Source organism: Malus sylvestris, chromosome 3 (assembly GCF_916048215.2).
Source record: "Malus sylvestris chromosome 3, drMalSylv7.2, whole genome shotgun sequence".
Taxonomy (NCBI): domain Eukaryota; kingdom Viridiplantae; phylum Streptophyta; class Magnoliopsida; order Rosales; family Rosaceae; genus Malus; species Malus sylvestris.
Window position 1 is genome coordinate 32,181,299 of NC_062262.1, and position 27,808 is coordinate 32,209,106.

Consider the following 27,808-nt stretch of genomic DNA (forward strand, 5'->3'; position numbering starts at 1 on the left):
CGATGGCTGCAGCATCCGTTTGGGCTTCCGTTTGATGTTGACGATGATGCTGCAAATGTCTCCATCGGGTTATACCTTTGAGTGCTTTGAATGCTTGTTGCTTCCTTTGCCGTGTAGTTGTTTCTGTGCTTTTCTTTCGTTTGTTTCTCTCTTGCTTTTGCTGTGTTTCTCTGCTCTTTCTTTGTTTTGTTTTTCTTTTCTCCTCTGTCATCTGTCTTCTATGCTGTGTTCTGCCGTCTCTCCGTTGTCCTCTTTTTCTGTCTCCCGTTTTCTGTGTCCCTTTGCAGTATTTTGCTCTTGTTCCCGTTTGTTCTCTCTATGCCCTCTTTTTTCTCCTCCTCTTTATCCTGTTTCTTTTGCAGTTTTTATAGACTGGATTTTGTGGAGGTTGTGGGTGGATAAGTATGGAGAAAGTGGGTAGTTTTCCTTCTAACTCCTTTTTGCACGTTGGAGGAAAGTAGGGGAGGAACCGCTCCACTTTCTACATGCTTCAACCGACTGCTTCCCGTCATTTTTAATTAATTAATCAATTGTAATTCGTACCCAGTGCACAAGGCTCCCGCTTTAATCAATTGTAATTAATTAGTAAATTTTCTATTCTTTATTTTATTGCTTTTCTTGGCATAGTTTTTGGGAAATCTGAGTCAAGGTTCCCACAATGGGGTCTAACTAACGTGCAACAACTTATGATTTTATGGTTGTTATAGGTGTCATACATATGAATTGTGAAGTATAAAATTCTAATACTATTCTTGTTGCAAATGCAGACCATTCTATATTTATCAATTGTGGAGGGAGGAAGACGAAGTTTGATGGTCATACATATGAAGAGGACTTGAGCTCTTTTGGACCATCAGACTTTGTTTCGTCGGCTCAAGAGTGGGGCTACAGCAGTACCGGCGTGGACATGAGCAACCCTGGTGCAAATTACATTGCAACATCTTTGAGCATTACCGGGCCGGATTTATATCAAACAGCGCGCATTGCCCCTCTTTCACTTAAGTACTATGGCCTTTGCATGCTCAAAGGCAACTACAAAGTGCGGCTCTACTTTTCTGAGATCATGTTCACGGATGACCAAACATTTAGCAGTCTCGGAAAACGCTTATTTGACATCTCAATTCAAGTGAGTACAAATAAACTTTCATTTATTATTTGTGATTCTTTGCTAGTTTATTTAACTATTTTTTTTCAAACACTACAGAAAGTTCAATGGGCAACATTTAGTTTGCTTGGCGCATTCCATTATAGATCACACTTTATGCTCTTAAAACTGTTCATGATATTTCTTTTGGCATTTACTAGACCACGACACTTGTTTGGAAGGTCATATGCCGTTTAGCTGCTTTATGTGGGTGTTATTTTATACGAAGTTCTAAAAGAAATGCAGAAGTATATTAATGACATATTGAAATTGTGATCATGTGCAGGGGAACTTGGTTTTGAAAGACTTCAACATTATGGAAGAAGCAAGAGGTGTTGGTAAGGGCATTGTCAGAGAGTTTGACAATGTCACCGTTATTGGTAGCACACTGGAGATCCACCTATATTGGGCAGGAAAAGGGACGACTGCCATTCCTTATAGAGGTGTCTACGGGCCTCTTATATCAGCCATTAGTGTGACGCCAAGTAAGTTTTACGTATGTTGTAGAATATTTACAAGTACTCTCATCTATTAGATTTCCATTTATTCTAATAAAATTATGCTTTATTTTGGCAGACTTTGAACCTCCAAAAAAAAATTTAAGCTACGTAGAGCGTGTTAGGAGTCATGTGCCTATAGGCACAATGGTAGGAATTGGATGCGCAATAGCAGTCGTTTTCATCGCCATCGTATTACTAGTGCTCGTTATTCTTTGGAAGAAAGGCCTCCTACGACGACAAAAAACATTGGAGGATGGTATTTTCTGTTTCTCCGCTATATTACCTTTTGGTTTTCATTGTTCCATTTCTAAAAACATTTATCCTATTTTGTGACTTCTCATGTATATTTAAGTGCACACTCCGAGATAATAATTGTCTAGATATTGAACTTTTCGACAGCTTGATGCTCTTAGAGTACATTATATTTTTTAAACTCACGATGCAAAGTATGCATGCCTATAGTTCCAAGTAGTTGTTAAGGTCTAGGCCTTCAAACAATAGTGGGATTGTTAAGGTCTAGGCCTTCAAACAATAGTGGGATTTAAGATCAAACAATGAAATTGTTCTTAAATTTGTCTTAGACACAACAATTTCTTATGAGTTTTACTTTTCACGCAGATTTGAAAGGTGTGGAACTACAAACTCACAAGTTTACTTTCACGCAACTCAAAGATGCCACAACCAACTTTGACCAAGCCAATAAGATTGGTGAAGGTGGTTTTGGTACTGTTTATAAGGTAATCTTTGAAACAAATAATTTATTTTCTAATTTGATTCATAATTGCCATCCTAATTATGATTAATTTCTCGCGTGAAGAGATTTGTATTAATTATCTTAGTTAAATACAGGGCATTCTTGTAGATGGAACCCTGATTGCTGTTAAGCAGCTTTCTTCCAAGTCAAAGCAAGGAAATCGGGAATTTGTGAATGAAATAGGCATGATTTCTGCTTTGCAACATCCTCACCTTGTAAACCTATACGGATGTTGTATTAATGGAAATCAACTATACCTTGTCTACGAGTACATGGAAAACAATAGCGTTTCCCATGCTTTGTTTGGTAAGTATCACTTTTTTACGCCTACATTTCCTCTGGTCCATGCACATGGTATTAAAGATTGTATGCACAAAATGATAACTAATTTTGATTAACTTGACAAATTGAAGGGGCAGAAGAAAGTCATTTGAAGTTGGATTGGCCAACGAGGCATAATATATGTGTTGGCATAGCAAAAGGTTTGGCTTACCTTCACGAGGAATCAAGCTTGAAGGTTATCCATAGAGATATCAAGGCCACAAACGTGTTACTTGATAGACATCTTAACCCGAAGATATCAGACTTTGGGTTGGCCAAACTTGCTGAAGAGGATGATAAAACACATATAAGCACCCGTGTTGCTGGAACTTTGTGAGTCCCTTTTTTAACTTCTCTTCTTATATTTCTCCTTCCAATATAGTTATATTACGGCATATGTCTTTAACCATTGAATTGATGTCATGATTTCATGATTTTGCAGTGGATACATGGCACCAGAATATGCACTTCGGGGTCATCTCACAGACAAAGCAGATGTCTACAGCTTTGGAATTGTTGTACTGGAGATTATCAGTGGGAAGAAGAACTCAACTCAACAGACAAATGCAGAAGGATTTTATATTCTTGATTGGGTAACTTTCTAATTGACCTTTAATTTTGATTTTGTTGAAGTTGTTTACTACTATAGAAGGCTTTTTTTATATCTTCTTTGTTGAAAGTTTACGTTATTTTTTAAGATACATAAGTTATTTTGCTTTTGTTCTTTTCATGTTTCTAGGCGCATGTTCTCAAATCGGAAGGGAATTTGATGAACTTAGTGGATCCAAAGTTGAGCTCCGAATTCAACAATGAAGAGATGTTGGCTACAATCAATGTAGCTCTCCACTGTTGTAATTCCACTTCGAAGCTTAGGCCCACTATGTCTGCAGTTGTGAATATGCTCGAAGGTAAGGCTGCTGTTGAAGAGTTTGTCTTGGACCCCAATCCCTCGACAAGTGATAACATGGACCCAACGTTGAAGAAACTTTTCCAGTTTTGTTTGAGAGGGGGTGCCGGGTCAGTTGAAGGGCCATCGAATGATTCATTCGCAGCTCTTGATGATATCCATCCATACAATCCTCGTTCAGGTCGCCAAGACGATAGAAAAGGGAGAAAATGGCACAGTTTTTAGGGATTAAAAGGCACGTGAATTACAGGTGGAATTAAAAGGCACGTGAATTACAGCTTGAGTTTTACGTTTGTCTTTCGTTATAACACATACTTAGCAGTGATCTTATTGCAATATTTACTCATTTCTCTTTTCTATCAGGATTCAGATGCCAATTCATTGTCAAGCCATTCTTCTACACCAATTCCTTCAGCCAGACCAATTCTTGTTGAGTAGAGTTAAATTTCTATTGGTATGAATCTGCTACATTTGCTGCAAGGTTGATGGATCAGCTTTTGGCCTATCCTGTGCTGTCTAAATGATGTCGACACACCTAAAGCTGGCCAGGGCAGTGAACCTTATCTATATCTCCATGTCAATACATCACATAAGACTCATTAATTACTTGTAGTTCCTTGTCAAGCTTAGTTGTTAATTTAGGATATCAACTAGTTCCCATGCCTGTACGTAAATTAGAGGGACCTCTTTTGTCATTGAAAGGTGTATCTTTGATTTTTGAGCATTCTATTCTTCCCTTGTAAGATGTGGTTCTTCATGGTTTAGATTGAATAGAAGCTGAATTTGACAAAATGTTGGATGCTCAATCAATAATCTATACATTTTTATGTGTGTACAAAACCTTCATCCCAAGTTCTCAATCAATTTAGTGTTTCGATTCTTACAATATGAACTCCTGATTATTACACATTTATCTAACTACTACCTGGAGCAATCCTACAGGAAATTTCCAGGTGCTTATTTAGTCATTGCATATGTGTTTGGGGTGGTTTATTGTTGGCCAAAGAAAGAATAAAAATGCATGCTAAGTTCATATTTCAGTCAATCAATCTAACTGCCTAGACTAATTTTGGATTTTTTTCCAGACAATTTGATGATGCGAACATGTTTAAATTGTTGAATATAATGTTTTTAAATAGGTTTGGGGGATGGAATTGACCTAGATTGAGAATTGAGGGGTTTAGAAGCTCAAAAAGTGAAAAATAACCATAGAAAAGCTGCAGAAACTTTCCAGATATTTGGTCATTAAAGCATTTTTTGTGACGATTTTCAAACAATTTGTGACCTCTAAAGCGTCTGTTTCTGGGTAATTTTCCGTCAGTAAAGGTTATTTTTTTGCTTTCTGCAGATTCCTGTTTTTCAATTAATTTAGTAGTTTGCAGTCACATTACCTGATCTTGAAAGCTCATTCATTACATTGGTAGATACTAAACCTCTTTGGAATTTGAGCAACTAAACCTCTTTTACCTATCTAACTTGAGTACTCCAATTTGAAATTTTTTATACTTATGTCTTAACTACATTGTAATAGTTGAGAAGTGAAGAAAAAAGGAAAAGGGAAAAGGAATTTTAGAGAGAGAAAGTGATGTAATATTTTCTGTGTATTTTGACGTCTTCATTTGCTCTGTATATTGTATTGAATGAATGATTGACTTACGAGAGAGTCAGAGGAGATTAGTTCTTGATTTCCCAGTTAGATGGAATTCAAAGTGTCTAATGCTTGAAACAGCCTTAGAGTACAGGGGTGAATTTTCTCTCCTGCAAGAGCATGACCCTTCATACACATCAGCTTTAACCGACACAGAATGGGAATGTACGAGGTTTGTTACAGTTTATCTGAGAAATCACTAATGTTTTTTCTGGCAATAAATGTCCAACTGCAAGCATATATTTTCCTTAGATTTGTCATGTCCACTTCCAATTAATTGAATGGTGCAAGAGCCTAGGCAAATTTCTTAGTTCTATGGCACTAAAGATGAAAGCTAAGTTTAATAAGTACTCCAGCAAGTGCAGTTTGGCTTTGGCAGTAGCAGCAATCTTGGACCCCTAATTCAAATTGTAGGTGGTGGAGTATTACTACTCTCAAATATACGGTAGTACTGCTCTGGATAGGATTAAGGAAGTTTCCGATGGCCTCAAAGAACGTTTTGATGCTTATTCAATTTGCTCAACAATGGTAGCTCAAGGTCCAGCTTTGCCTGGTAGCAGCTTACCCAGTACTAGCACTGATAGTAGGGATCGATTGAAGGGATTTGATAAATTTTTCTACTAGACCTCTTAGAGCCAAAACATGATATCAGACTTGGACAAGTATCTAGAGGAACCAGTCTTTCTGCGCAGTTGTGATTTTAAGAAATTAAATTGGTGGAAGGTCCACACGCCAAGATACCCTATTTTGTCCATGTGGCACGTGACGTTCTGGGAACTCCTATGTCAAATGTTGTGCCAGAATCAGCATTCCATGCTGGTGGTAAGAGTGCTTGATGAATGTCGAAGCTCACTGAATCCTGACATTTGAGAGGCTTTGGTATGCATACAAGATTGGTTGCGGGTGGAATTAGAAGGCATGTGAATTACATTTTGAGTTTAATGTTTTGTCTTTCGTTATGACCTATACTTAGCAGTGATCTTATTGCAATAATTACTTATTTCTCTTTTCTATCAGATGCAACTCATTGTCAAGTCATTCTGCTAGACCAATCCCTTTCAGCCAGACCAATTCTTGTTGATTAGAGTTAATTTTCCAAAGGTATGTTTCTGCTACATTTCCTGCTTTATTCCATATCTATTCCGCTAACCCAACGTGGCAAAGTACGGACTTGTGGTGTAACTTGTGATGCAAGGTTGATGGAGCAACTCTTGGCCTATCCAGTGCTGTTAAAATGATGCGGACACACCTACTGTGAACCTTATCTATATCTCCATGTCAATACATCACATGAGACTTGTTAACGCCTTTAGTTCCTTGTCAAGCTTAATTGTAAAGTTTAGGATGTCAACTAGATTCCCACATCTGTACATAAATTAGAGGGACCTCTTTCGTCATGGAAAGGTGTATCTTTGATTTTCGCGCAGGCAACTCTTTCTTTGTAAGATTTCGTTAAATTAACGAAATGTGGATTGCTCAATCACTAATCTATATATTTATAGTTATGCACAAAACCTTCATCTCAAATTCTTAATCAATATATTTTAGATTATTCTTTCAATATGAATTCCTCAATATTTATCTATTGATGGCTAATAACTTCAACTGTCTTGCTGTTATAAACCATGTATGCTGAACTTAGCATATTTTTTTTTCACAAAGCGATATTCTACATTATAACTCAGGGGAGAGGTATTGAGGTTTGATCATTAGCCGGTGGCTATTGGAAGAGTATCAGTGCTGTTGTTATTCCCGCGGACTTTAGACCTGCAGTTGGTATTACTGGTAAGATATAAATAAGCTTTCTTCAATGGTGCTCCGCGTTGGCTTCAATCCAGTGACAACGAGGGTAACTGCATTGTGTGATTTGATATGGTGAGGAATCATTTGAAAAGATAATGGTGCCAACAAGAACAGATGTTCCAGAGTGTATGCCCCCTCCTTAAGATGCTTTGTCAAGTGGTTTTTGTACTCTTAGTTGCGTGTAGGATAGGCTAGGATCTATTTATTCATTTCATTTCTTTGTTTTATCTTGATTATGAGGTATAAACTACATATCTTGCATTCCGCAGAGCAAAAACTTACAAGCCAGGTTCATGAAATTGTTGGGAGAATTAATGGCAGATTTGGAACTTTGACCGCTTTCCCAATGCGTCACCTGGTATACCCTTGATTTTTCTAAGTAACTATTCCATGATATTGAAAGGCCATAGTTGGTACTTAGTGTAATTTAATACGAAGGATGTTGATGTGCTGCTTATGTATGACGCCATTGGTCCATCTTTATTAACTTTCCGTATGATGATAGTACATTCACAGGCATAATTTGAATTTGAAATGCTAGACTCATGGCACAAGGTTCAATAGTTGGTTATAGTTCCTCTGTCATGGAATTTTATCTCTCCTGCTTAGCACTATTCGAAAGAGTGTAGTAGTTTAATGGCCATTATGATCAGTAGCGGTAGTTGGTTTTCATCTATTTCAAGTTTCAAAACCTATTACATTTGATTTGGATGTAATACTTCCTAAACAACCTTTCATTGTCTACAGGATCGTTCACTAGACCTTCATGCATTGTGTGCACTATATGCTGTAACTGGTACTATTCTACATACTATGGTTCTGGTTCCCTTTGAAGCATAATTTTTTTTCGAGCAAATAAGTTTTCGACATAACCTTTCACCTAGTATTTAAGAAAATGTATGAATAAATTTTCAGCTAGTTATATCTCCTCCTGTCTGTTTTTTTTTTTTTTTTTCTGTTTTCAATTTGTCCAGATGTAGCACTTGTCACATCCCTGAGGGACGGAATGAATCTTGTCAGTTATGAGTATGTGGCATGCCAGGATGCAAAGAGAGGGGTCCTTGTTCTGAGTGAGGTAATAACTAGAAACTTGCATCCTTATGCTTCACTAAGATAAAGGAAGGAAAAAGTTCTGAAAGGAAAGGGAGTTGAAAACACAATAGCTTGATAAGAGAAACCCCACCAGCACAAAGTCCACCATAGTAATATGGGCATATCATTCTTGTTTCAATAAAACGTGTGTCTCTGTGTGTGTGTGTGTGTGTATCTAAGAGCCCGTGAGATACTGAAATTTTCATGTCAAAAGAAGATTCGTATTTCAAGAATCATTTGCATGTGGCCGTTGCTAATGTCATAATCATATACAATGTTTGTCATTCCTAATAAGTTTACTTGTGTCTCTGCAGTAAAACTTCTTATTGATAAATGCTTCATTGTTTGCACTGAGCATTGCTCTTTTCATCATTCCTGTGCAGACAAAAGATCTGAATCCCCGCGCTTGATGTTCTTCCTTCAAGCTACTGAAGAGTTGGACACCACTTCGCAATACTATGCTGACTTGATTTGCCCTGTGCTTTTAGAAACAATAATAAAAGGTAGCTTTTAGAGTGATCTTCTAAAGAGTGAAATACTAATTTATTATTTGATTCCTTGTTTTCCAGTGAATATTGGTCTTTTGATTTGTTTTGCCAACTCACATCTGAAACAGAAATGTCAGTGATTATGTGCAACTTGTGTGTTCTGCTTCTATTTGTTTTTTTACTAGATGGCGGACATGTTGTTAACTGCTGGAAACTATTTTTATAACTCTTCTAACTCTTCTACTGGTAAAGTCTTAATGTCTCAAAAATGGACAGGTGACCATCGGATTTCCTTAGCAAGTATAATTTTGGATTTCTCCAGATACAACTACTTGGATTAGAAGCCCAAATAAAGCTCAAAAGGGTGAATAGGCCTTGGATGTTGTTCTGGAGAATTCTGCTGTCAAGCAAAGCGGTGATGCATGGAGAATTATTCTCGATTCTTGCCTCCCTGTGCTTCACCTAATTGGCACTTGGCGTTCAATCCCGTATGCCAACAAACAGATTCAAGAACTATTGGGAGTGTCTTGTGCTTTTCGTCAAGCAGTTCAGGTAAATCAGAGGTTCACAGTTTTCCTTCTTTGTAGTGTGAATCATCCGTATCAGGATTCAGAAGCCATGCTAGCTTTTGTGGTTATTGTTTATATTATAGGTTGTAGTCGTGCTGTGTATCTTGTTTTATTGGTGTCATTTAGCATTAGGCAAGATAATCTAAATAATTTATTCCAAGCTTTATGCATTGACACCAACTCAAAACTTTGTTAGTCATTTTATGTTTTGGTACAGCTTGAAACTCATAATTTTAGACATGGACTTAGTTGTCTCCAAGCCAAGTTCATTACTCAATAGTCAATACATCTTCTGTCAAGTGAAAATTGCACTGCATCCATGTGTAAGAAAATATAGGAAAAAACTCCTGATTCTAGAAAGAATGAAATATTCATCCAATAGGACCAATACCAATCAAGAAGTACACAGGAAAAAAATCTGAAATTTAACTCATACAATACCAATTAAATAGTTCCTTGTGTCAAAATATGCTGTTTGATACCAACTCGCCCTTTTTATTGTTCGTTAACAAGTTCGTATCGGGATAATATAGTGTTTGGTGGATCATATTTTGCAGCTGCATTGCTAGGAAATTATCACCTTTATTGTCCAGTAGCTTCTGTGAGTAATAAGCTTCTCTCCCTTTGGAGTGTTTGACTTGCTAGACTTCTGTTGTTCTTCATTACAATTAATTCTTTGCTTCCGTATTTATTTATTTATTTATTTTCTAGTGGGGCATGCTTGATCACATCAGTAAGTGTGTATATTCGTGTGTATACTTTATTATACAACGATTTATCTTCTATACTATATTATTTAACCCCTAATTATGGATCAGCCCTTCATTTGAATGATCTTCATTAAGTGTGAACCTCCTTTTGAATTTTGAATTATTCTGTAATTGCGTGCTGTGTTTGTGGTTCCTCCAGCATGCCACCTTCTTTTTTGTGCATCTTATGTAATTTAACTTTTTTAATTTTCAAGAAAAATTGGATCATATTATACCAACTCTGGGTGATATGAGATACTTATCCTACTATTAAGAATACATTTTTGGATTGATTACGCAGTGGCAAAAGGTGTTCTGAAGGAGCATTGAATATTTAAGTAGCATTTACAGAAGCAACACTTTTTGTGAGTAATTGAATTCGTTTGCCTAATTCTGTGAATGGCATGTACGGTGCTTTAAGAGAGCAGCTGAAAAGTGCCACGTGGACATGGATTCTTTGTCAAGCATAGTTGCATCCTGTTCATGAGGTAAAATGTTGCTGTTGGTAGTGGGCATGCTGTTCATGAGGTAAACATGTTGCTGTTGGTAGTGGATCCAGGTTTGATATCCTGTGGGACACACGAGAGGTAAATTTGATTTTTAACATACTTGTGGCTTTTCTCGGTTGTATGGAGTAGTTTAATCTGCTGCTGGAATTCCGTGCCATTTAATTTAAATATTTTTTTTTTCAGGAGGATTGAATCAAGAGGTTGGGCTCGATGTTCTCAACTTTCTGCATATGGTGAGCACAACAAATGGAGAAGAAGCAACTACGGGAGCACTGGTGGAAGAAGTTGATGATCTTATGGTGGTAGATGAATTAGCAAGATGAAATAGCATAATCATGCTTGTCGCCAGAACTCTGACTCTGGTTTAGATAGGCCTGTCTTTGAAGATATAATTGAATTTGAGGACAAATCAAGTTCTTTCTGGAAAATCAAGTTGGGAAAAGGATTCTTCTGTGTGGGGGACAAATACTACAAGAGAAGATGGCACATCATCTTGGGGGGAAATCCAGCTAGAGAAGCTGCCGCATGTACTTGGGGGATAGATAAGGCAGCAGAAGATATACTTTTCCTGCATGGGGAACAAATATTGCTAGAGAAGATGCCACATCTGCTTGAAACTCGAGTATACCGCTTCTGCGGATGGGCCGAGAGGGGAGGCACATGAGGCAAGTGAAAATGACACATCATCGTGGTATAACACTCCAGCTACAGAACCTGCTGCATCTACATGGGGGATAGGCAAGGCATCAGAAGATACCACTCCTACATGGGGGATTAACACTGCCAGAGAAGATGCCACATCTACTCGAGGGACAAGGAGAGTGAAATTATACATCATCTTGGGGGAAAACTTTAGCTAAAGAAACTACCGGATCCACTTCGGGGAAAGATAAGGCAGCAGAAGATAGCACTCCTGCACGAAGGACAAGTTTGCTAGAGAAGATGCCAAAAACTAGAGAAAATACCGATTCTGCTAGGGGAACAGATAAGGCAAGTGAAAATGATACACCATCTTGGAGGAAAACTCCAACTGGAAAGCCTACCGTTTCTACTTGGGGGTTAGATAAGGCAGCAGAAGATACTACTTCCAGTGGCGAAGCCAGGAATTGACGGGGGGAGGGGCGAAGTTAAAAGAGTGCAAGGTTCAAAAGAATAGCAACAACCAAATCATTTTATAGAGTAATATCTTCCATAATTTATCAATATAAACAAATTACAATTATTGCCGACGAGGTTTCATATCATGAAAACGTCGCATAATAGGCTCATTATCAATAAAAGCAAATACATCTCTCTCTATGTAAACAAGCATGCTATCACTCAACCATTGATCTCCCATTTTGTTACGCAATGGTTTTTTCACATTCTTTATAGTAGAAAAAGCTCTCTTCACAGAAGCGGTTGCAACCGGTAACACCAAAGCCAACGTAAGAAGCTTATACACTAATATGTAGCTTGCACACCTTCCGGTCTTCACCAACTCCTTTGCAAGATCACAAATTCCTCTCAATGATGAAAACTCACTATGCATCTTCAAATAATGAAAATTCAATTCAAAACATCTTTTTTTTTTTTCCATTGCAACTGTTTGAAAAAATAGATAACAAACTCGCCTTGGCCGCAAAACTTATAGAAAGGATTGGAAAGTTGGCTTCAGTTAGAAATTGGAGAGGAAAGTTGTCGCGCTGTTTGGGGGCTAGAGTTCTTCGAGTTGGGGGTTTGCGAGAGAGATTTTCGGAGAAAATGAAAATGGTGATTGGGTTGGACGAAATAACCCATTTATAAGGGAGAGGAATTTGGTCTTTTAACGTTTTAGGAAAATCCTATTTTTGTCATATTTTGTGCATGGCGTGTGAATGTTAAGTGCATATTAAAAAAAAAAAGAAATTCTATTTTTGTCTATTTTTGTATAATCTATTAGACATTCTTGCAGCAACACACAGACTAAAACTACTAGTTATATCTAGATTTTACTTTAAAGCTACAATATACATTAGTCTATGTTTACAGTTTATGAATTGTAGGGTGATTTTAAATTTCAATTATTGAAATGATGAATTGTTTAAATATTGACACCATTATCGATCAAATTGGAATGAGGTAACAAGATATGCATTTATGATTATTATATCAAATTCACACTTTATTATAACAACATAAGAAAACATCAAGAGTGTAATACCTTGGAATTGCTGCAGCCACATAAGCTGGATCATGGACAACTTTGCTTTTATCTTTGAAAGGACTGCCGCTGGCTTTCATATGAATCTGCGTTTGTGATGACATTGGTCATGCCCAACTCTGCTGACTTTTAGTCACCTTTAGGGAAAGCTTCAACAGTTTGTGGAATATAAATGTCACGCCCAGATCCCAACATATGTTCAGGATCGATACGTGACGATAACAAATACTCGTATCTCTGACATATCCCGCCTCCGGGATATGTACAAAGCCTAATTCAAGATTCAAATCACATAGAAATTTTTGTATACTTTATGGCTACATCTAACCTCCTCGTTAGACTGCCTATGTGCCCTTAATAGGAATCAAGCCATTCATAGTTCACTAAGCCAACAAACCCACCATCATCACGTGTTACATTTCCCTCTAAACTACAGCAAATCACCAAACAACCAACAACATAAATTCAAAAACTAAAATCAAATTAATCCATACTTAATCATAATTTAGCATGGATCTATGAAGCACTCATCTTTTTGTACACTTCACCGAATGTGCCACCACATAGCTGCTTTTTAAACATCCATCTTGAAAACTAAATGACTAACCCAAGATGCTGGATAACTTAATAAATAATGGTACAAATGTAATGGAAAAGGAAACATTAGAAAGAGCATTGACTACCTTGTGCAATCATATCCGAAGATTTCATTTCATATGTTATATATATTTATATATATAGAGAGAGAGACCATCTGTACTTCTAATGGAATGCTTTTGGTTAATTATACTTTAGCACAGTGCCATACCCTAAAGCCGATCCTCTCAATCTCGGAGGAAACTACCTCTGCTACATCTTTCTCAAACCATTTAATCAAGTGTATGTCATGAACAGATTATCACTTTGATCCAAAAGGAACTATAAATGGGTATCAAATAATTTGAACCAATAGTCATTTTGTTAAACCCCACCCCCATATTTTCATCCTATTTCTATTTTTCCCCTAGAACATATTTGTTATCTATCAATTTAGTCCCTTATTCTCTTTCAATCCTAACCCTTGATCTGGAAATGCTATTGTTCTTAAACTGCCATGTGGCAGCTCTCAGATCTCTCCCTTCTCCCCTCTCTTCCCGAAACACATCTCAGAACCTCTCTCTTTTTCTGTTTCTTCTCTCTCTCTCTAACTCTCAAAAACTCTCACACTCTCTAAGCTCCGAGAGCTTCTCTCTAACTTTCACCTCACTTCCTTCACAAATCAAACCCCAAAACCATATATTTAGAATCCTTGAGACTTAACGAACTCAACGATACCCTTGCATGCGCCATCAGAGCACCGTGGGTTTTTCTGCCATTGAAGCCGAGAGCTTCAAAGCTCTAAAACTCGAACCCAGGTGAGGATTGTGTTCCTTCTTCAAATTTCTGGGTTATGCATGTTGGTTTTATGACAAAACTCAAGGGTTTCGATCTCAGTTTTTCCCTATGCTAATAATCTAGTTCCGACGACGATCTCCGACGAGTTCGTAGGTGTGTGTGTGTGCAGGTGTGTATGTGTGTCCGTGTGTGTGTGTGAGCATGCTGTGCATGCCGTGTATACTGTGCGTGTGTGTATGTGATTATGGGTGTGTGTTGTACGGTGCAGGTGTGTGTGTGTGTGTACCGTGTGCATGTGTGTGTGCAGTGCATGCATATGCAGACTGTGCATGTGTGTGTGTTTCTATATGTGTGTATATATATATATATATATGCAAGTGTGTGTGTTGGTGTGAATGTATGTGTGCACGCGTGGGAGTGTGTGTGTGTGTGCTGGTGTGTAAGTATATGAATGTGTGTGTGTTTATATATATATATATATGCATGTGTGTGTGCAGCGCATGCTTATGCATGCTGCGTGTGTATGTGTTTATATATATATATATATATATATATATATATATATATATATATATATGCATGTGTGGGTGCAGCGCATGCTAATGCATGCTGTGTGTGTTTATATATATATATGCAAGTGTGTGTGTGTGCAGTGCATGCTTTGCATGTGTGTGAGTGTGGGTGAGTATGGGTTGGGCTCAAGCCCAAACCACCTCTTGATCCTAACCTATCCAAACCCAAGATCCATTTCCATTACTTGAAATTCTATTGTTGGATAGTTTGATTAACTGTACGTTCTTGTACTTAGGGGCAATTATTGTGACGTTTCCATCTTCGCTAGTGGCCCAGCTTTTGGCGGTTGAGTACTGTGAGTGGATCACCTTAAAAAATTGCATGTTTTATTGATAGAATTGCATAATTTAATAGCATTCCTTGCAGATTGATTGATTTGAGGAATACTTTACAGGAAGCATGATGATTTAATTATGATTGATAATATATATATTTTGAACTATTTTCATTATATTGTATTTTCTATAGAACCCTCATTCTGGTAGACTATCTGATCGATGACGATAGGATGCTAAGAATGTGTTTCAATTGACTTTCGAACACCTCTTCGTAGTATAGAGGATCGATGAATTTATGCTACGAAGTTGTATTTTAGAGATGAATTATGTTTTGTGCGTACCTAGTGAACACTATGCCGCCTGGGGCGAGGATCTGGTGTTGGCATTGAGGCTGGGAGAAATAATCCCTAGCGAAAGGCTGAGGGACACGGAGACAGGCATTGGGCGTGGAGGGAGATATCTCTGGCTACGGGCACAGAGACTGAGGTGCAGGCATTGGGCCGGGAGTATTATTATTCAGTGCACTCACTAGCAGCACAACTTGTGTTATGCTTTCTGATACGATTTCTGATATGATTTTCTGAGATTGATTTGCAGAGAGATATATGAATTGTTTTTATGGCATGCTAGAGGTTTTGAAAAACCTATCACTTATTATTTAGTAGTTTTCATTATTAAACTATGGGGGTTAGTATGTTCATAACTGTTTTCGTACTATGTATATATATAAATTTGGTTCACTCACCCTTGTTTTGCGCCCCCATTCAGGTCTTAGGAACGAGGACTACGAGGCATCATACGAGGCATTCCCCTACCAGTAGCAGTCTATCTTCCACTTGTGTAATATTTGTAATGATCTTTCCTTTTGTGATCTTGACTGCGAACGTGTTTTGCGCACTCTAGATATTTCCCTAAACTTTGTTTGTAACTCCCTTTGGATTTAGATGTTTAATCGTGCGTGTTTCTCCTAATCATTTCTCTTATATTTCAATAAATGGCTTTCGTCACCTCAGGTGTCGGCCAGCACGTGCCTATCTTGATATTCGGAGAATATCGAGGTCGGGGCGTGTCAGATTTCAACTTTTATACCGAAGCAGTCCATTCAAGTTTTGTATAGATGACAAATAAAAACAAGCAATTGCATAATACTAGTTTTGAAAAACAAGGCTAATATATGACAGGTAATTGACTCCACCCAATAATTGATGTCATACAAAATAGGGCTGGGCACGGGCCGGGCCGAACCTAAGTTTGTAGGAACCTGACATTACCCGAAACGGGCCGGGACGGGGCGGGGATTGGATTTTCTTGTATAGGAACCGGACATTACCCGGCCCGGTTAAAACGGGCCGGTTCGGGCCGGGTCCACGGGTACCCTTTTTTTTTTTTTTTTTTTTTTTTACTGCACTGCACAGTTTGAAAGCTGCACAGTTTGCAATTTGCAACTGCACAATCACAATGACACTGCATTTATGCAGATTTTGCACAAATTCACCATTATTCACATCTAATCTAAATACAAAGTCTAATATCCAAGTTCATAAATTAAATTTTAACAATACATCCAAAATAACAACATTACATCGTCCTCCAACATCTAAAAATGAAATCCACATACACAATATCCGAAAGTCCAAGACATCCAAATTCCAAAAATCAAATAATCCAAAACAACATAAACATGACATCCGCAATAAATTTCAAATTAAAACCACATCATCCAACGCCCAAATTCCAACAACAATCCTCAATTCCTCATTGAATCTGTAAGCAAAAATAGAATATAAACATCATATTATCCTCATTGAAATTTAAAGTTTATTCATTTGAGTTTAAAATATTACCGCAATTCATTTTCCTTTGTTCGTTCGAGTTGTTTGAGGAGCTTCAATTTCAGGAACACATGTATAAATCAAAACTGCACATGTATAAATCAAAACTGCACATATATAAAAACTGCACATATAAGTATAACAAGGAACTTGAGGACATGAATTTGAAATTACCTTCTCGTTTAAGGAATTGAGAAATCAACCAACTAATCCCAGAATAGTTAGCTCAGTCTTGCTCCTCAAAGAATGTATGCTCGATCTACATAAAACCAAACTGCACATAAATCAAAACTGCACATGTATAAATCAAAACTGCACATATATAAAAACTGCACATATAAGTAAAACAAAACACACATACACACACAGAGAGAACATACACACACACACAGAACATACACACATACACACATACACACACACACGCACAGAGAACATACACACACACAGAGAACATACACACACACAGAACATACACACATACACACACAGAACACATATACACACATACACACATACACACACAACATACACACATACACACACACACACGCACAGAGAACATACACACACACACAGAACATACACACACACAGAACATACACACACACAGAACATACACACGAGGTCAAGTATTGGCCCTTCAAAACTGTGAATTTGGATTTTGTCCAATCCGTTAATATGCACTCATACATTAATTAAAAAGAAGGAAATAAAGACAATTGGCAAACCTTTTCTGTAAGAACATGGTCAGTTTCTGCCATTTTGCTGGACCATGACTTGCTGCTTCATAGTCAGATAGAAGACCATCAAGAACCTGAAAGTGACAATGAACAATCATATTAGTAGTTATATACCAATACGTGCTCAATTAGTACTTCTACAGGCAGTATAAGTTTCCTTGACCCGGGAAAAAAAAGGAGCATATTTTTTACTTGTTCACAGATTATAAGAAAACAGATAACAAACCAATTTAACATAGAAATAAGTTGCTCTTAAAATCTGTGATGTACCATAAGATCCATGCCACATCAAATACTTGGACTCTTGGAGGACTTCCAAAAAAAACTTGCATTCAAACAAGAGAACCCAACTGATATGGTTCAAAAGATTACCAATGTTTCGTAGAACATTCGGGCACATAGCTTTCTAGTTTTTCCTTCTAAAATTTTGTCCAAGCTGAGATCTCCAGTGACGTCTTCTGAAGTTGAGGAGATAGAACATTCCCTTTTCAAAAATTGAGCCACAGCCCTGCATACCAAACGGGGAGAATAATAAGAAAAATAAATATAATGAGCCATATATAAATACAGTGACTAACTAAATCCTGTGTAAATAAAGAAAAGAAACAATTGAAAGAGAAGTACCTGGTTCTAACTGACAATGAATCAACTCCTTGTGTCCCTTGAGATCCCGGTATTCCTTGTGTCGCTTGAGATCCTGGTACAAGCATAGATATGTCATCCAAACAGTGTACACAAAAGTAAATGAATATGAAGAATGTGTACGCTTATTTGTACAGGCAGCCAAGAAAAACATTATGCACAATTTACATGATCTCTTGAATAACAGATTAAATAAAGAAGAACAGTTCAACTTCTACAATTAGTCCACAAGGAAAAGAAGGTCAAAATGAACGAGGGTTAGGAGTTAGGATTATCATAAAAATAAGAATAAGTTTATATACTTTGAAAACACCTAATAAACAAGCTAAAAATTCAGAAAATCCACCAAATCAGCAAGAACAAACATGAACATCCCAATAGATTGAGCATAGATTACATACATGATACATCCCAATAGATCAAAGTTCAACTAAAAAGTTACAAACATCAGAGGTTAAAGAACCTATAAAAAAATTTAAAAAAAAAAGAAGTTAAAGAATTCACCTGAACTGGCAATGGCGGTGGAGTGTTAGTGATCGCAAGGGCGGTGATGTCGTCGGGAAGGAGAGAAAGAGAATCGAGAAGATGGGTGGTGCGGGTTCCTGGGTTCTCTAGGTCTAGGGTGAGATGTCGTCGAGGAGAATAATCGAGAAGAAGATCAGCTCGGTCGTCAGGGCTCAGACTCACGACGGCGGTGATGTCGGAGGTGGGCAAGGAGGTGGGTGGTGGACCGTGGAACTATGGAATGGAGGGGCGAGGAGAGGGGACGAGGTCAGAGACGGAGAGGTCGAGGACTCGGGTCAAGAGAGAGACTCAATCAGATTTAGAGATACTAGGGTAAAAATCAACGGTCATGATAGGAAGGTATGTTTATTTTCAATCTGGGCTGTCCATTTCAATTACAAACGGGCCGGTCCGGGGCCCCGTTTTTCTATACATTTGGAACCGGCCCGACCCTAAAATGCCATTGCACCGGCCCGCCCCGCCCCGTTTCCCCTATTAAAAAACAGGACCCGCCCCGTACCCGCCAATACCCGCCCCTACCCGCCCCTACCCGCGGGCCCATGGCCCGTTTGCCCACCCCTAATACAAAATATCACTTTCAGGTATTATATCAACTAGGGTTTAGGTATTGGCACATACATCAACTGCATAGAAGACTAATTTCCCATAGTAGCATCCAAATAAATGACCATATAAGGAATTAAGAGAATCAGAGAATAATTACCAAGGCTTTCCACCCATTGGATAACAACATACAAAACCATGTTTATTTCATGATTCAGACCCACCTTCTTCCTTTTCTCATCCTTGTCTTCTCTGTCACCCTCTCTCCCTCCTTCAGTTCTAGTTGTCTTGCGTCTCCACTTATACAACTAGATTTAAGCTGGGGTGTAGAGTCGATCTATACCATAGGGAGATGCGGTTGGAAGATGGAGGAAAGCATGATGTGATAGTGATCGACGGTGAGATGAATTTGGGAGAGGTGGTGGAAAGTCACGACTTCTTTCCCTAAGCAACCCCCAACCAAAAATGAGATAGAGAGGGAAGAAAGAGTTCTCCAAAGTTCTCTCCCCCTCCTTCGAGAGAAACGTAGGAAAAAGAAAGGGCGTGGCCAAACATCCAAAATATCTTGGGCTAAACTAAATTTACAAAAGTACTTGTAAATTTGTATATAAATTTCTCCTTCGTTAAAATCTCGTGTCACGGGCGGTTTTCACCCCACTTGCTCGTGAGATCGGACTTATCTAAAAATATTTAGTGTCGCCCTGTCTATGGATTTTAAATAACCAATTTCCAAACTTCACTCTTCGTAACTAGTTTAATTAAAATCTAAATTTAAATAAATTGCTATAAATTCCTCAAAAATAATATAAAATCTCAATAATATCAATACGTATTTTATAACAGTGAAATCCAGGAACGGGATTTCAAAATAAATGTGGAAAATATCGGAGTAGATAATTATGCACTCTAGTCTTGATCGAGCAGGTCCCCGATTTTGGTACCAGTTTCGCTTGCCTTAGCATCAACTGCATCAACCATTATGAGGCCCAAGCCCTTGACATCTGCTTTTGCGACTCGAGGGTCTGATTGAAGTTAGAGACGCAAACATCGGGATATGGTGTTTGGTTGCATATTTGTTCGATCAGAATAGCATCCATTGGAATAAGACTGCAGCCTGCTGCAATGGCTAGTTGGAAGAAAAACAACTATACAAACAATAATAAGAAATATTAGCCTTCTGTTGGAGGAGAGCTCGAATCATTCTTTATCTTTTCTTTTTTGGTGCACATAAAATATGGGGTAAACTAATCTAGGCTTTCGGTGCTACTTAGTGCTACGGTCTAGTGATATTCCTTTTCACTTGTAAGTGAGAGGTCTTAGGTTCGAATCTCGCCAAAGATGAATTTGAACCACTTTATTGCTAACCCAAATTGTGAGGTCAAACCCACCATTTTTAGTGTAGATAATATTATTTGTTAAAAAAAAAAATATCAAGCTTTCGGCATTTAGTGGTTGGCTAATAGCATGGTGCACATATATATAGCAATACAGGATTACAAACATATTGCTTTCGCTCAAATATAAGTACAGTTTATGATCGTATCGAATGGCCGTGCTTAAGAGGGGTACGGACTAAATTGGCCGTGCTTAAGAGGGGTACGGACTAAATTGGGCTTCCCTATCGTTTGGATCAATCTGGTGATGACTTTGGTTTCCACGGTATCCTTTTCTTTTTTGGTCAATGGTTCAGTTGAATATCAGAGTGCGGAACAAACAAAACTATAAACTAATAGAAATATTATTAAACCAAAGAGAATGCCGAAACGGTTACAAAAACCCTAACAAGCTACATTGTGAATAACTTATTAATTCATGCTAAACTATAACCTAGAAACCCTAATTCGGATGGGCTAGACTCATATACTAACTAACAAGCAAAACCTAAATACTAAAATAAAAATAAATACTAATATTTTCCAACATGTTCTCCCAAAGGTTATATCTTAACCTTTTGGGAACTTCGACATGGTGACCCACTGTCACCTTATTTATTCCTATTAAGCATTGAAGGCCTCCCGACCACTATTGCTTCTAGGGAATAGGCGGGTCTTATCCGTGGAATTTCAATCGGTAGTGGGGCTTCAAAGGTGAACCACCTTCTATTTGCAGATGATAGCTTCATTTTTGCGAGGCTTCTAATGCGGAGTGCTACCAAATTTCTAATATCTTATCAGCTTATGAGCGGGACTCGGGACAGAAAGTCAACCTTTTGAAAAGTGGGGTGTGTTTTAGCCGAAATGTTTGGAGCATTGATAAATCTCGTTTCGCAACTTTTATGCGTTCATTTTGGCACTCCCAGCAAAGCAAGTTTTGCGCCTAATCACTGATCCAAACTTTTTGTTGGCGAAAATCCTAAAGGCAAAATACTACCCCACATATTCTATATTCTGAATGTGGAGCTTAAACCAAATTGTTCTTTCATTTGGCGCAGCAACCGAGGGGCACAATGGTTAGTAGGCTCCGGAACCAAGTTGCGCATTTAGAATGATCCTTATTTTCCTCTCTTTCTCTCATTCCGGCTAGTGGCGAAGCTAGGAATTGACGGGGGAAGGGGCGAAGTTAAAAGAGTGCAAGGTTCAAAAGATTAGCAACAACCAAATCCTTTATATAGTAATATCTTCCATAATTTATCAATACAAACAAATTACAATTGTTGCCAACGAGGTTTCATATCATGAAAACGCCGCATAATAGACTCATTATCAATAAAAACAAATACATCTCTCTCAATGTAAACAAGCATGCTATCACTCAACCATTGATCTCCCATTTTGTTACGCAATGGTGTTTTCACAATTTTCATAGCAGAAAAATCTCTCTCTACCAAAGCGGTTGCAACTGGTAATACCAAAGTCAATGTAAGAAACTTATACACTAACATATAGCTTGCATACCTCCCGGTCTTCTCCAACTCCTTTGCAAGATCACCAATTCCTCTCAATGATGAAAACTCACTATGCATCTTCATATCGTGAATGTAATTGTCAAGTTGAATTGGAAGATTCATGAGGTCCATACAATCAAAATCTTGAGGATAAAGTTGGGCTAGACGAACAAGTTTTGCTTTGTCAAAAGATGCCAAATTATTCACCGGACTCAAACATGCCATACAAAGAAGCAATTCGGTGTTTACCTCATTGAAGTGATCATTCAATTCCTTTAATTGCGTATCAAGGACTTGAAAATAGAGGTCCACACGATAGTAATGAAAGTTTGTGAGTCTTGGAGCTTTACGCCTTGATTTTCCGGGTACAAAACGCAAATCCTTCATGTTAGGAACGACAATATCATGCTATTGACAAAACTTTTGTACATCATCAAGCAAGTCCCCAAAGTCATCATCTTTCAAGGATTGTAGTCTTTGCTTGCATACTTCCACTAACGCCATCGCATTCACAATATCTTGATCTTTCTTTTGTAATGCTTGTGATAACTCATTTGTAATTCCCAATATGAGTCTCATAAAAAAAGGGTGAAACACAAAATCAAAAGTTTGTATGTCATGGAATAACTTACTTACTTCACCAAAATTGTCTTGGTTGGTATCATCCTTAATCCATTCAAGCACCTCCACCACAGCTTCAAACATGATAATAATACTAACTATAGTACCATAATGTGAGTTCCACGTGTATCACAAGGACGCATGAGACTAATCTCTTGATTTAACCCTCTACCCTTTGAAGATCACCAATATCAAGAGCTTTCTTAATTTGTTCTAGTTGTTTCTCTCTAAATGCGTCACGACGCTTACACGATGATCCAATAGTATTGACCAAAATACTAGCATTGTTGAAGAAAATGGCGACACCCTCAATTCCCTTTGCAACGGCTATAAGAGCTAGTTGAAGTTGGTGTGCAAAATAATGAACATAAAATGCTTGAGGATACTTGTTCAAAATCTTTGCTTTAAGGCCATTTAGTTCTCCTTTCATATTACTAGCTCCATCATAGCCTTGTCCCCGTAACTTGGACATACTCAAATTTGTTGAAGCAAATAATCTCTCAATGGCCTCTTCAAGTGAGCTACTAGTTGTAGAGGAGACATGTTGCACACCCAAAAACATTGCAATTACTTCTCCTTCCTTGTTCACATAACGCAATACCACCGCCATTTGCTCTTTAGTTGAAGAATCACGTGATCCATCAACCAAAAGAGAAAAAAATGTACCTTCCATATCTTTAGTAATTGCACCAATAGTTTCAATGGCACAAGCACGGACAAGATCTTTTTGAATATCGGAAGAAGTATACTTGAGATTCTTGGGAGCATTCTCAAACACAACCTTCCTAACTTTATCATTATAATCGGCAAGAAATTGCATAATCTCCAAATAATTACCCCTATTGCTTGATTTGAACGATTCGTCATGGCCACGAAAAGGCAAACCTTGTTGCAACAACCATCTTGTGCAATCAAGTGCGCCACACAATAAAGTGTGATAATTAATGCGAGCTTCATCGATTTGCTTAATCACAAATGTTTCAATATGTTGCTTTTGCGTCATCAAATCTCTAGCTTGTTGTAAAGCTTTATTATGAAGACTTCCAACACCTCCCTCATGATCTCGAAAATTTTCGAGTCCTTTCCTCCAATTTGTAAACCCAATCTCAATGAAGACATCACTTCCGACATTTCCCTCTTTATTAAAATCACACTTGAATAGATAGCAATAACGGCAAAATGCGGCATCTTTTACTATACTATACTCCAACCACTTAAAATTATCAAACCAAGGAGTGACAAAACATCGATTGTTGCTAACTTTTCTGGGCATGATGTGGTCTTTAGGCTGACAAGGATTATTTTGGAGATAGTGTCGACGAATTGCTTCACAATAATTAGGTGGATAATCAAGCATTCGACGTCTATGTCCAAGGTCTGCAGGAAGGTTAGCCAGTATTTCATCTAACTCAGTGACCTCATTTTGTTGGGAACTATCCGGAATACTAGAAGAAGGAATATTTGGAATATTCGAAGGAGGACTACTCGGAATATTCGAAGGACTAGCCAGAATATTTGAAGGAGGATTTAAGCACTGTTTCTTATAATATCGTTCCATTATGTAATTGTATATAGAAAAGAAAAGAAAAAAGTTTTAGACTCTTAATCTTAGAGTAAACTATATTATAGTCAATATGAGTACTAACTAATTAAACCAACAATTCAATTAATCAATACCAATATTCATATAAATTATTTAATACACAAAAATTCAATTCATAAATTAATATCAATAATCAATTAATCAATAATCAAGAATTCAATTTTTACTCTAGACAATAATTTCATAATTTTCATTGATCAATAATCATTCATAGGATTCATATTTATATGTAAAAATCAAAAATAAAAAATTAATTAGTGTATTACTCTATGATTCTATATTAATTAACTAAAATTTCATATTAATTAATCAATTAGGGTTAGGGATAACACAAATTAGAAAGTTAAAAAATTTACCTAAGATTGAGAGAGAAGTGGAAAACCAACCAACAATTGGCTGCTAGAGGCTGGCAGTGGCAGGTGGCTTGGCTTGAAGGAAAAATATGAGACAACGGAACGGAACGGAGGGAGGAGGGCGCTGAAAACTGTTACTGGGATTTGGGGGTGCACACACGGGCCTTCTGATTGGTTTTAAAAAAGGAATTGGCTTTCAAAAGGTGAGGACTCATTTGATAATGGAAGGCACGGGACAGTGGTCCCCTTTTAACTTTTTGATTTATTTTTTAATCAATTAAACGAAACGGCGTCGTTTGATTAAGGAGGTTTTGTTTTTTTTTAATACAAAATGAAACGAACCGATTCATTTAAGAGATTTGAAAAAAAAAAATTAACATAAGCTGCTGCACAGCAGCAGCAGAAACTCAAGCCTAGAAACCGATCTGCAGTGCAGATGCATTCTGACGAGACCAGAGGGGCGGAACCACACTCTTGGGCTTAATTTCCGGAGAGGGGTGCCCTTCCCAGTCCCTCTGTAGCTTCGCCATTGATTCCGGCGGTTCTCTTCTAAGCCCATAAGGAGCCCTATGTCATTGGCGGTTGGCCTGATTGACCAGTCTACGAGGAATTGGAATTCCGAGTTACTTTCTGCCACTTTCTCGATCAATGAGGTGGATCTCATTCAATTCATTCCTCTGAGCATACCTAACACTGAGGATTGTCTTTCATAACACTTCGATATTAATGGGAGATTCTCCATTAAATCTACATACCACCTAGCTTGTGAATGGCTATTATCATCTTCGCCGCAGCAACCTGTTCCTCATTTGGTAGGGGTGGGTTCGGGTTTGTTTGATTCGATTTTTTGCCAAAACTGAAAACTCAACCATCGGTACGGGTGGGCTCAAAAAATCGCCAACCGAACTGAACCGAAGCAGAAAAAACGAACCAAAATTGCCAAACCGAACCGAACCAAATTTGGCCAGTTCAGTTTCAATTTTTGAGATCCGAAAACCGAACCGAACCGAAAAAAAAAATCATATATAAATACTCAAAAACATGTTGGCGTCAAGGTTTGAACCCCTGACCTCCAGGTTGGAAATGGTTGCTTCAAGACCACACTATAGTGGTATGTAGATTTAAGCCTACAGTGGTTTGAACCCTTGACCTCCCAGAAACCAAAATCCTAAATTACAATCTATTGAAAATTGAAACATCTCAAATTCTCATGACCACACTACATATAGTATATTTGTCCAATCAGAACCAATTTCAACAGATAAATAGAATTTGAGAGACAGAGAGATTATCACAGAGAAGTGAGAGTGTGAGACTAACCTTTTGGTCGCCGCTGGGAATGAGAGACAGAGTTTGAGAGACTGACGACCGATAGAGAGAGAGAGAGAGGAGGTCGCGGGTTGCCGCTGGGAATGAGAGAGAGAGAGTTTGAGAGAGAAGAGGTTGTTGCGCAATGCGAATTGGGAAAATGGGGGAGAGGAGAGAGGAATATGCGAATAGGGTTAGGGACTTAAGGTTACACGGTAGAAGTGTAGAATGATGCCGCTTAGAATAGGTTTATTAATTAATTAAAAAAATTACAAGACGATGTCATTTTGAAGAGGTTTGGTTCGGTTTTTTGGATGCAAATTTCTTCCTCCTTGATCTTGGACAAAATTGCACCTACAAAATAAATAACACCTTTGGTTATGGCCACAAGCCTCACGCGCCCACGATGAATGGGGGGGGCTTTGGCCGAAGAACCTCCGATGCCAAAGTTAGAATTTAGAGAGAAATAGTGTTTAGAGAATTTTGAGATTTTTGCAAGAGTGTTGGAATTGGTTTTTTGGTGAGAATGAGAGTATATTTATAGGGATAGGGGTGGCTAGGGTTTTTTGGGTTTAATTAGGAGTTACCAAATAATTAAAAAGGGAAAATGGTGGAAAAGGTAGAGAATATGATAGGCTCTTTTTGGATGGGAATGGCCGGCCCTTGGTGTGATTTTTGGGGTATAATGGGTGATTAAATTAGCCTTTAATATATTGATTATATTAATTGGTTGAGGATGTTATGGAATGTTTGAAATAAATGGCTAATTGAATAAGGAAAAAATGAGGTAAAAACATATATGGAATGAAATAGGTTTTGAATTGTTACCCATTTTGGGTACTCCTGACTTGGTTGATGGATGATTCTCCACTGCTCGCGTGTAGGAAACTCGGTATGCCTCGAGGGTATTTTTGTCCTCTTTTGTCCAAAAGTCCACATGTCGCCTAGTGAATATTTTTGGCTCCACAAATGCCCCCACACCTGTTGGGCTGCTCGCAGAAAAGGGCAGCAGGTGTAGAGATCTTCTTGCTTTAAGAAACTTAAGACTGCTTCCTATTTTGATATTGATTCTTTTTTTAATAGGAAATTAGATCCTTCTAGGAAAAGGAAATAAATTTCTCTCAAAGCCTATTTAAGTCCACTTTAAATGGGTTATTAAATCAACTTTGGAGAGCGATTTATTCTACCCTACAACAGAGAGATAGCTTAGAGGATATTTGTTCCCCCTCCTCTAGCAATCTTCTACATCTTGCCCGTGCAAAGGACCGTCTTTCGTTGCTTTCTTCGTCTTCTTCGTGCCGCACCAATGTAAGAAAAATTTAATTTTTCTTGCCTTATTCTTGGATAGTGCTATTGCGGGGTAGCCGTCGGGGTGGTGCGGCAAGTCGGCTGGCAGGGGCCAGGAGCTGGCTCGGCATGGGTTGAGGATATGTCGTGGTAGGGACCACTGCTTGGGTAGCTTGGCTTGGCTTGAGCCAAGGGCAGCTTGTGCAACTGGGGTCGAGGATTGTGGCGCTGGGGCGCAGTGCTAGGTGAGCCTCATGGCTTATGTCCTTTGGGCTCTTGGACCTGACTCGGGCCAGGCTGGCGATTGAGAGAAATAAGGAGATTGCGGGTCTCATAGGCTGCTGAAATGTTGGGCATGCATGCCTCCTGCCTGCTGGAATGCTGGGTTGAGCTCCCCTGCTGATTACCATGAATGTCGTTGGCTGCTTAGTCCTCTTTGCTAAAAGAAAGGTGGGCTGCTCCAGAAAGAGAAGGTAAAGAGGATCAAGGCGGATGCATTGGCTCGTCCGATCGCTGTCGTGGAGCTTACTATGAATGAAGATGGAAAGAAGAGATCTTCCCCGTCTACTCATGAGA

The 27,808-nt window shown here is 38.2% G+C and overlaps 3 protein-coding genes and 3 long non-coding RNA genes across 9 annotated transcripts in view; 3 read left to right on the plus strand and 3 right to left on the minus strand.

Moving 5' to 3' along the window:
- The window catches only part of LOC126615555 (probable LRR receptor-like serine/threonine-protein kinase At1g53440), a 13,913-nt gene extending 9,447 nt beyond the window's left edge, over positions 1–4,466 (plus strand). The window contains exons 9-17 of the mRNA XM_050283392.1: positions 768–1,126; positions 1,431–1,629; positions 1,721–1,900; positions 2,263–2,381; positions 2,494–2,704; positions 2,812–3,052; positions 3,162–3,312; positions 3,459–3,889; positions 3,990–4,466. Coding sequence (XP_050139349.1) covers positions 768–1,126; positions 1,431–1,629; positions 1,721–1,900; positions 2,263–2,381; positions 2,494–2,704; positions 2,812–3,052; positions 3,162–3,312; positions 3,459–3,851 — 1,853 coding nt within the window. The 3' untranslated portion in view covers positions 3,852–3,889; positions 3,990–4,466. The remainder of the gene's footprint in view (positions 1–767; positions 1,127–1,430; positions 1,630–1,720; positions 1,901–2,262; positions 2,382–2,493; positions 2,705–2,811; positions 3,053–3,161; positions 3,313–3,458; positions 3,890–3,989) is intronic.
- A 1,846-nt stretch (positions 4,467–6,312) lies between these two features.
- LOC126616588 (uncharacterized) lies at positions 6,313–8,285 on the plus strand. Its single transcript, XR_007621203.1, has 4 exons — positions 6,313–7,203; positions 7,347–7,435; positions 7,825–7,873; positions 8,052–8,285. It is a non-coding gene; the product is annotated as an uncharacterized LOC126616588 (long non-coding RNA).
- A 265-nt stretch (positions 8,286–8,550) lies between these two features.
- On the plus strand, positions 8,551–11,833 carry LOC126616587 (uncharacterized). The gene is made up of 4 exons (XR_007621202.1): positions 8,551–8,672; positions 8,934–9,209; positions 10,404–10,562; positions 10,668–11,833. It is a non-coding gene; the product is annotated as an uncharacterized LOC126616587 (long non-coding RNA).
- A 4,636-nt stretch (positions 11,834–16,469) lies between these two features.
- On the minus strand, positions 16,470–19,100 carry LOC126616586 (uncharacterized). Of its 4 annotated transcripts, none has more exons than XR_007621201.1 (7): positions 18,613–19,100; positions 18,091–18,163; positions 17,839–17,974; positions 17,455–17,540; positions 16,898–17,014; positions 16,736–16,809; positions 16,470–16,655 (listed from the first exon to the last, which is right to left on the minus strand). It is a non-coding gene; the product is annotated as an uncharacterized LOC126616586 (long non-coding RNA). The 4 variants fall into 4 exon arrangements; XR_007621200.1 differs by having other exon boundaries at positions 16,898–16,997; positions 18,613–19,097; XR_007621198.1 differs by having other exon boundaries at positions 16,898–16,982; positions 18,613–19,095.
- Positions 19,101–21,446: 2,346 nt separating this feature from the next.
- Positions 21,447–22,760, minus strand: LOC126616584 (uncharacterized). Its single transcript, XM_050284658.1, has 2 exons — positions 22,697–22,760; positions 21,447–22,599 (listed from the first exon to the last, which is right to left on the minus strand). The coding sequence occupies exon 2, from the start codon at positions 22,445–22,447 to the stop codon at positions 21,821–21,823; it is 627 nt and encodes a 208-aa protein (XP_050140615.1). The 5' UTR covers positions 22,448–22,599; positions 22,697–22,760; the 3' UTR covers positions 21,447–21,820.
- An 81-nt stretch (positions 22,761–22,841) lies between these two features.
- Positions 22,842–24,239, minus strand: LOC126617178 (uncharacterized). Its single transcript, XM_050285217.1, has one exon. It carries the CDS (start codon positions 24,237–24,239, stop codon positions 22,842–22,844), a length of 1,398 nt encoding a protein of 465 aa, XP_050141174.1.
- Between the last annotated feature and the right edge of the window lie 3,569 nt (positions 24,240–27,808).

What these genes read in the sequence shown, in the direction of transcription:
- LOC126616584 (XM_050284658.1), bottom strand. Translation starts at nt 22,447, where the DNA reads ATGAAGGATTTGCGTTTTGTACCCGGAAAATCAAGGCGTAAAGCTCCA.
- LOC126617178 (XM_050285217.1), bottom strand. Translation starts at nt 24,239, where the DNA reads ATGGAACGATATTATAAGAAACAGTGCTTAAATCCTCCTTCAAATATT.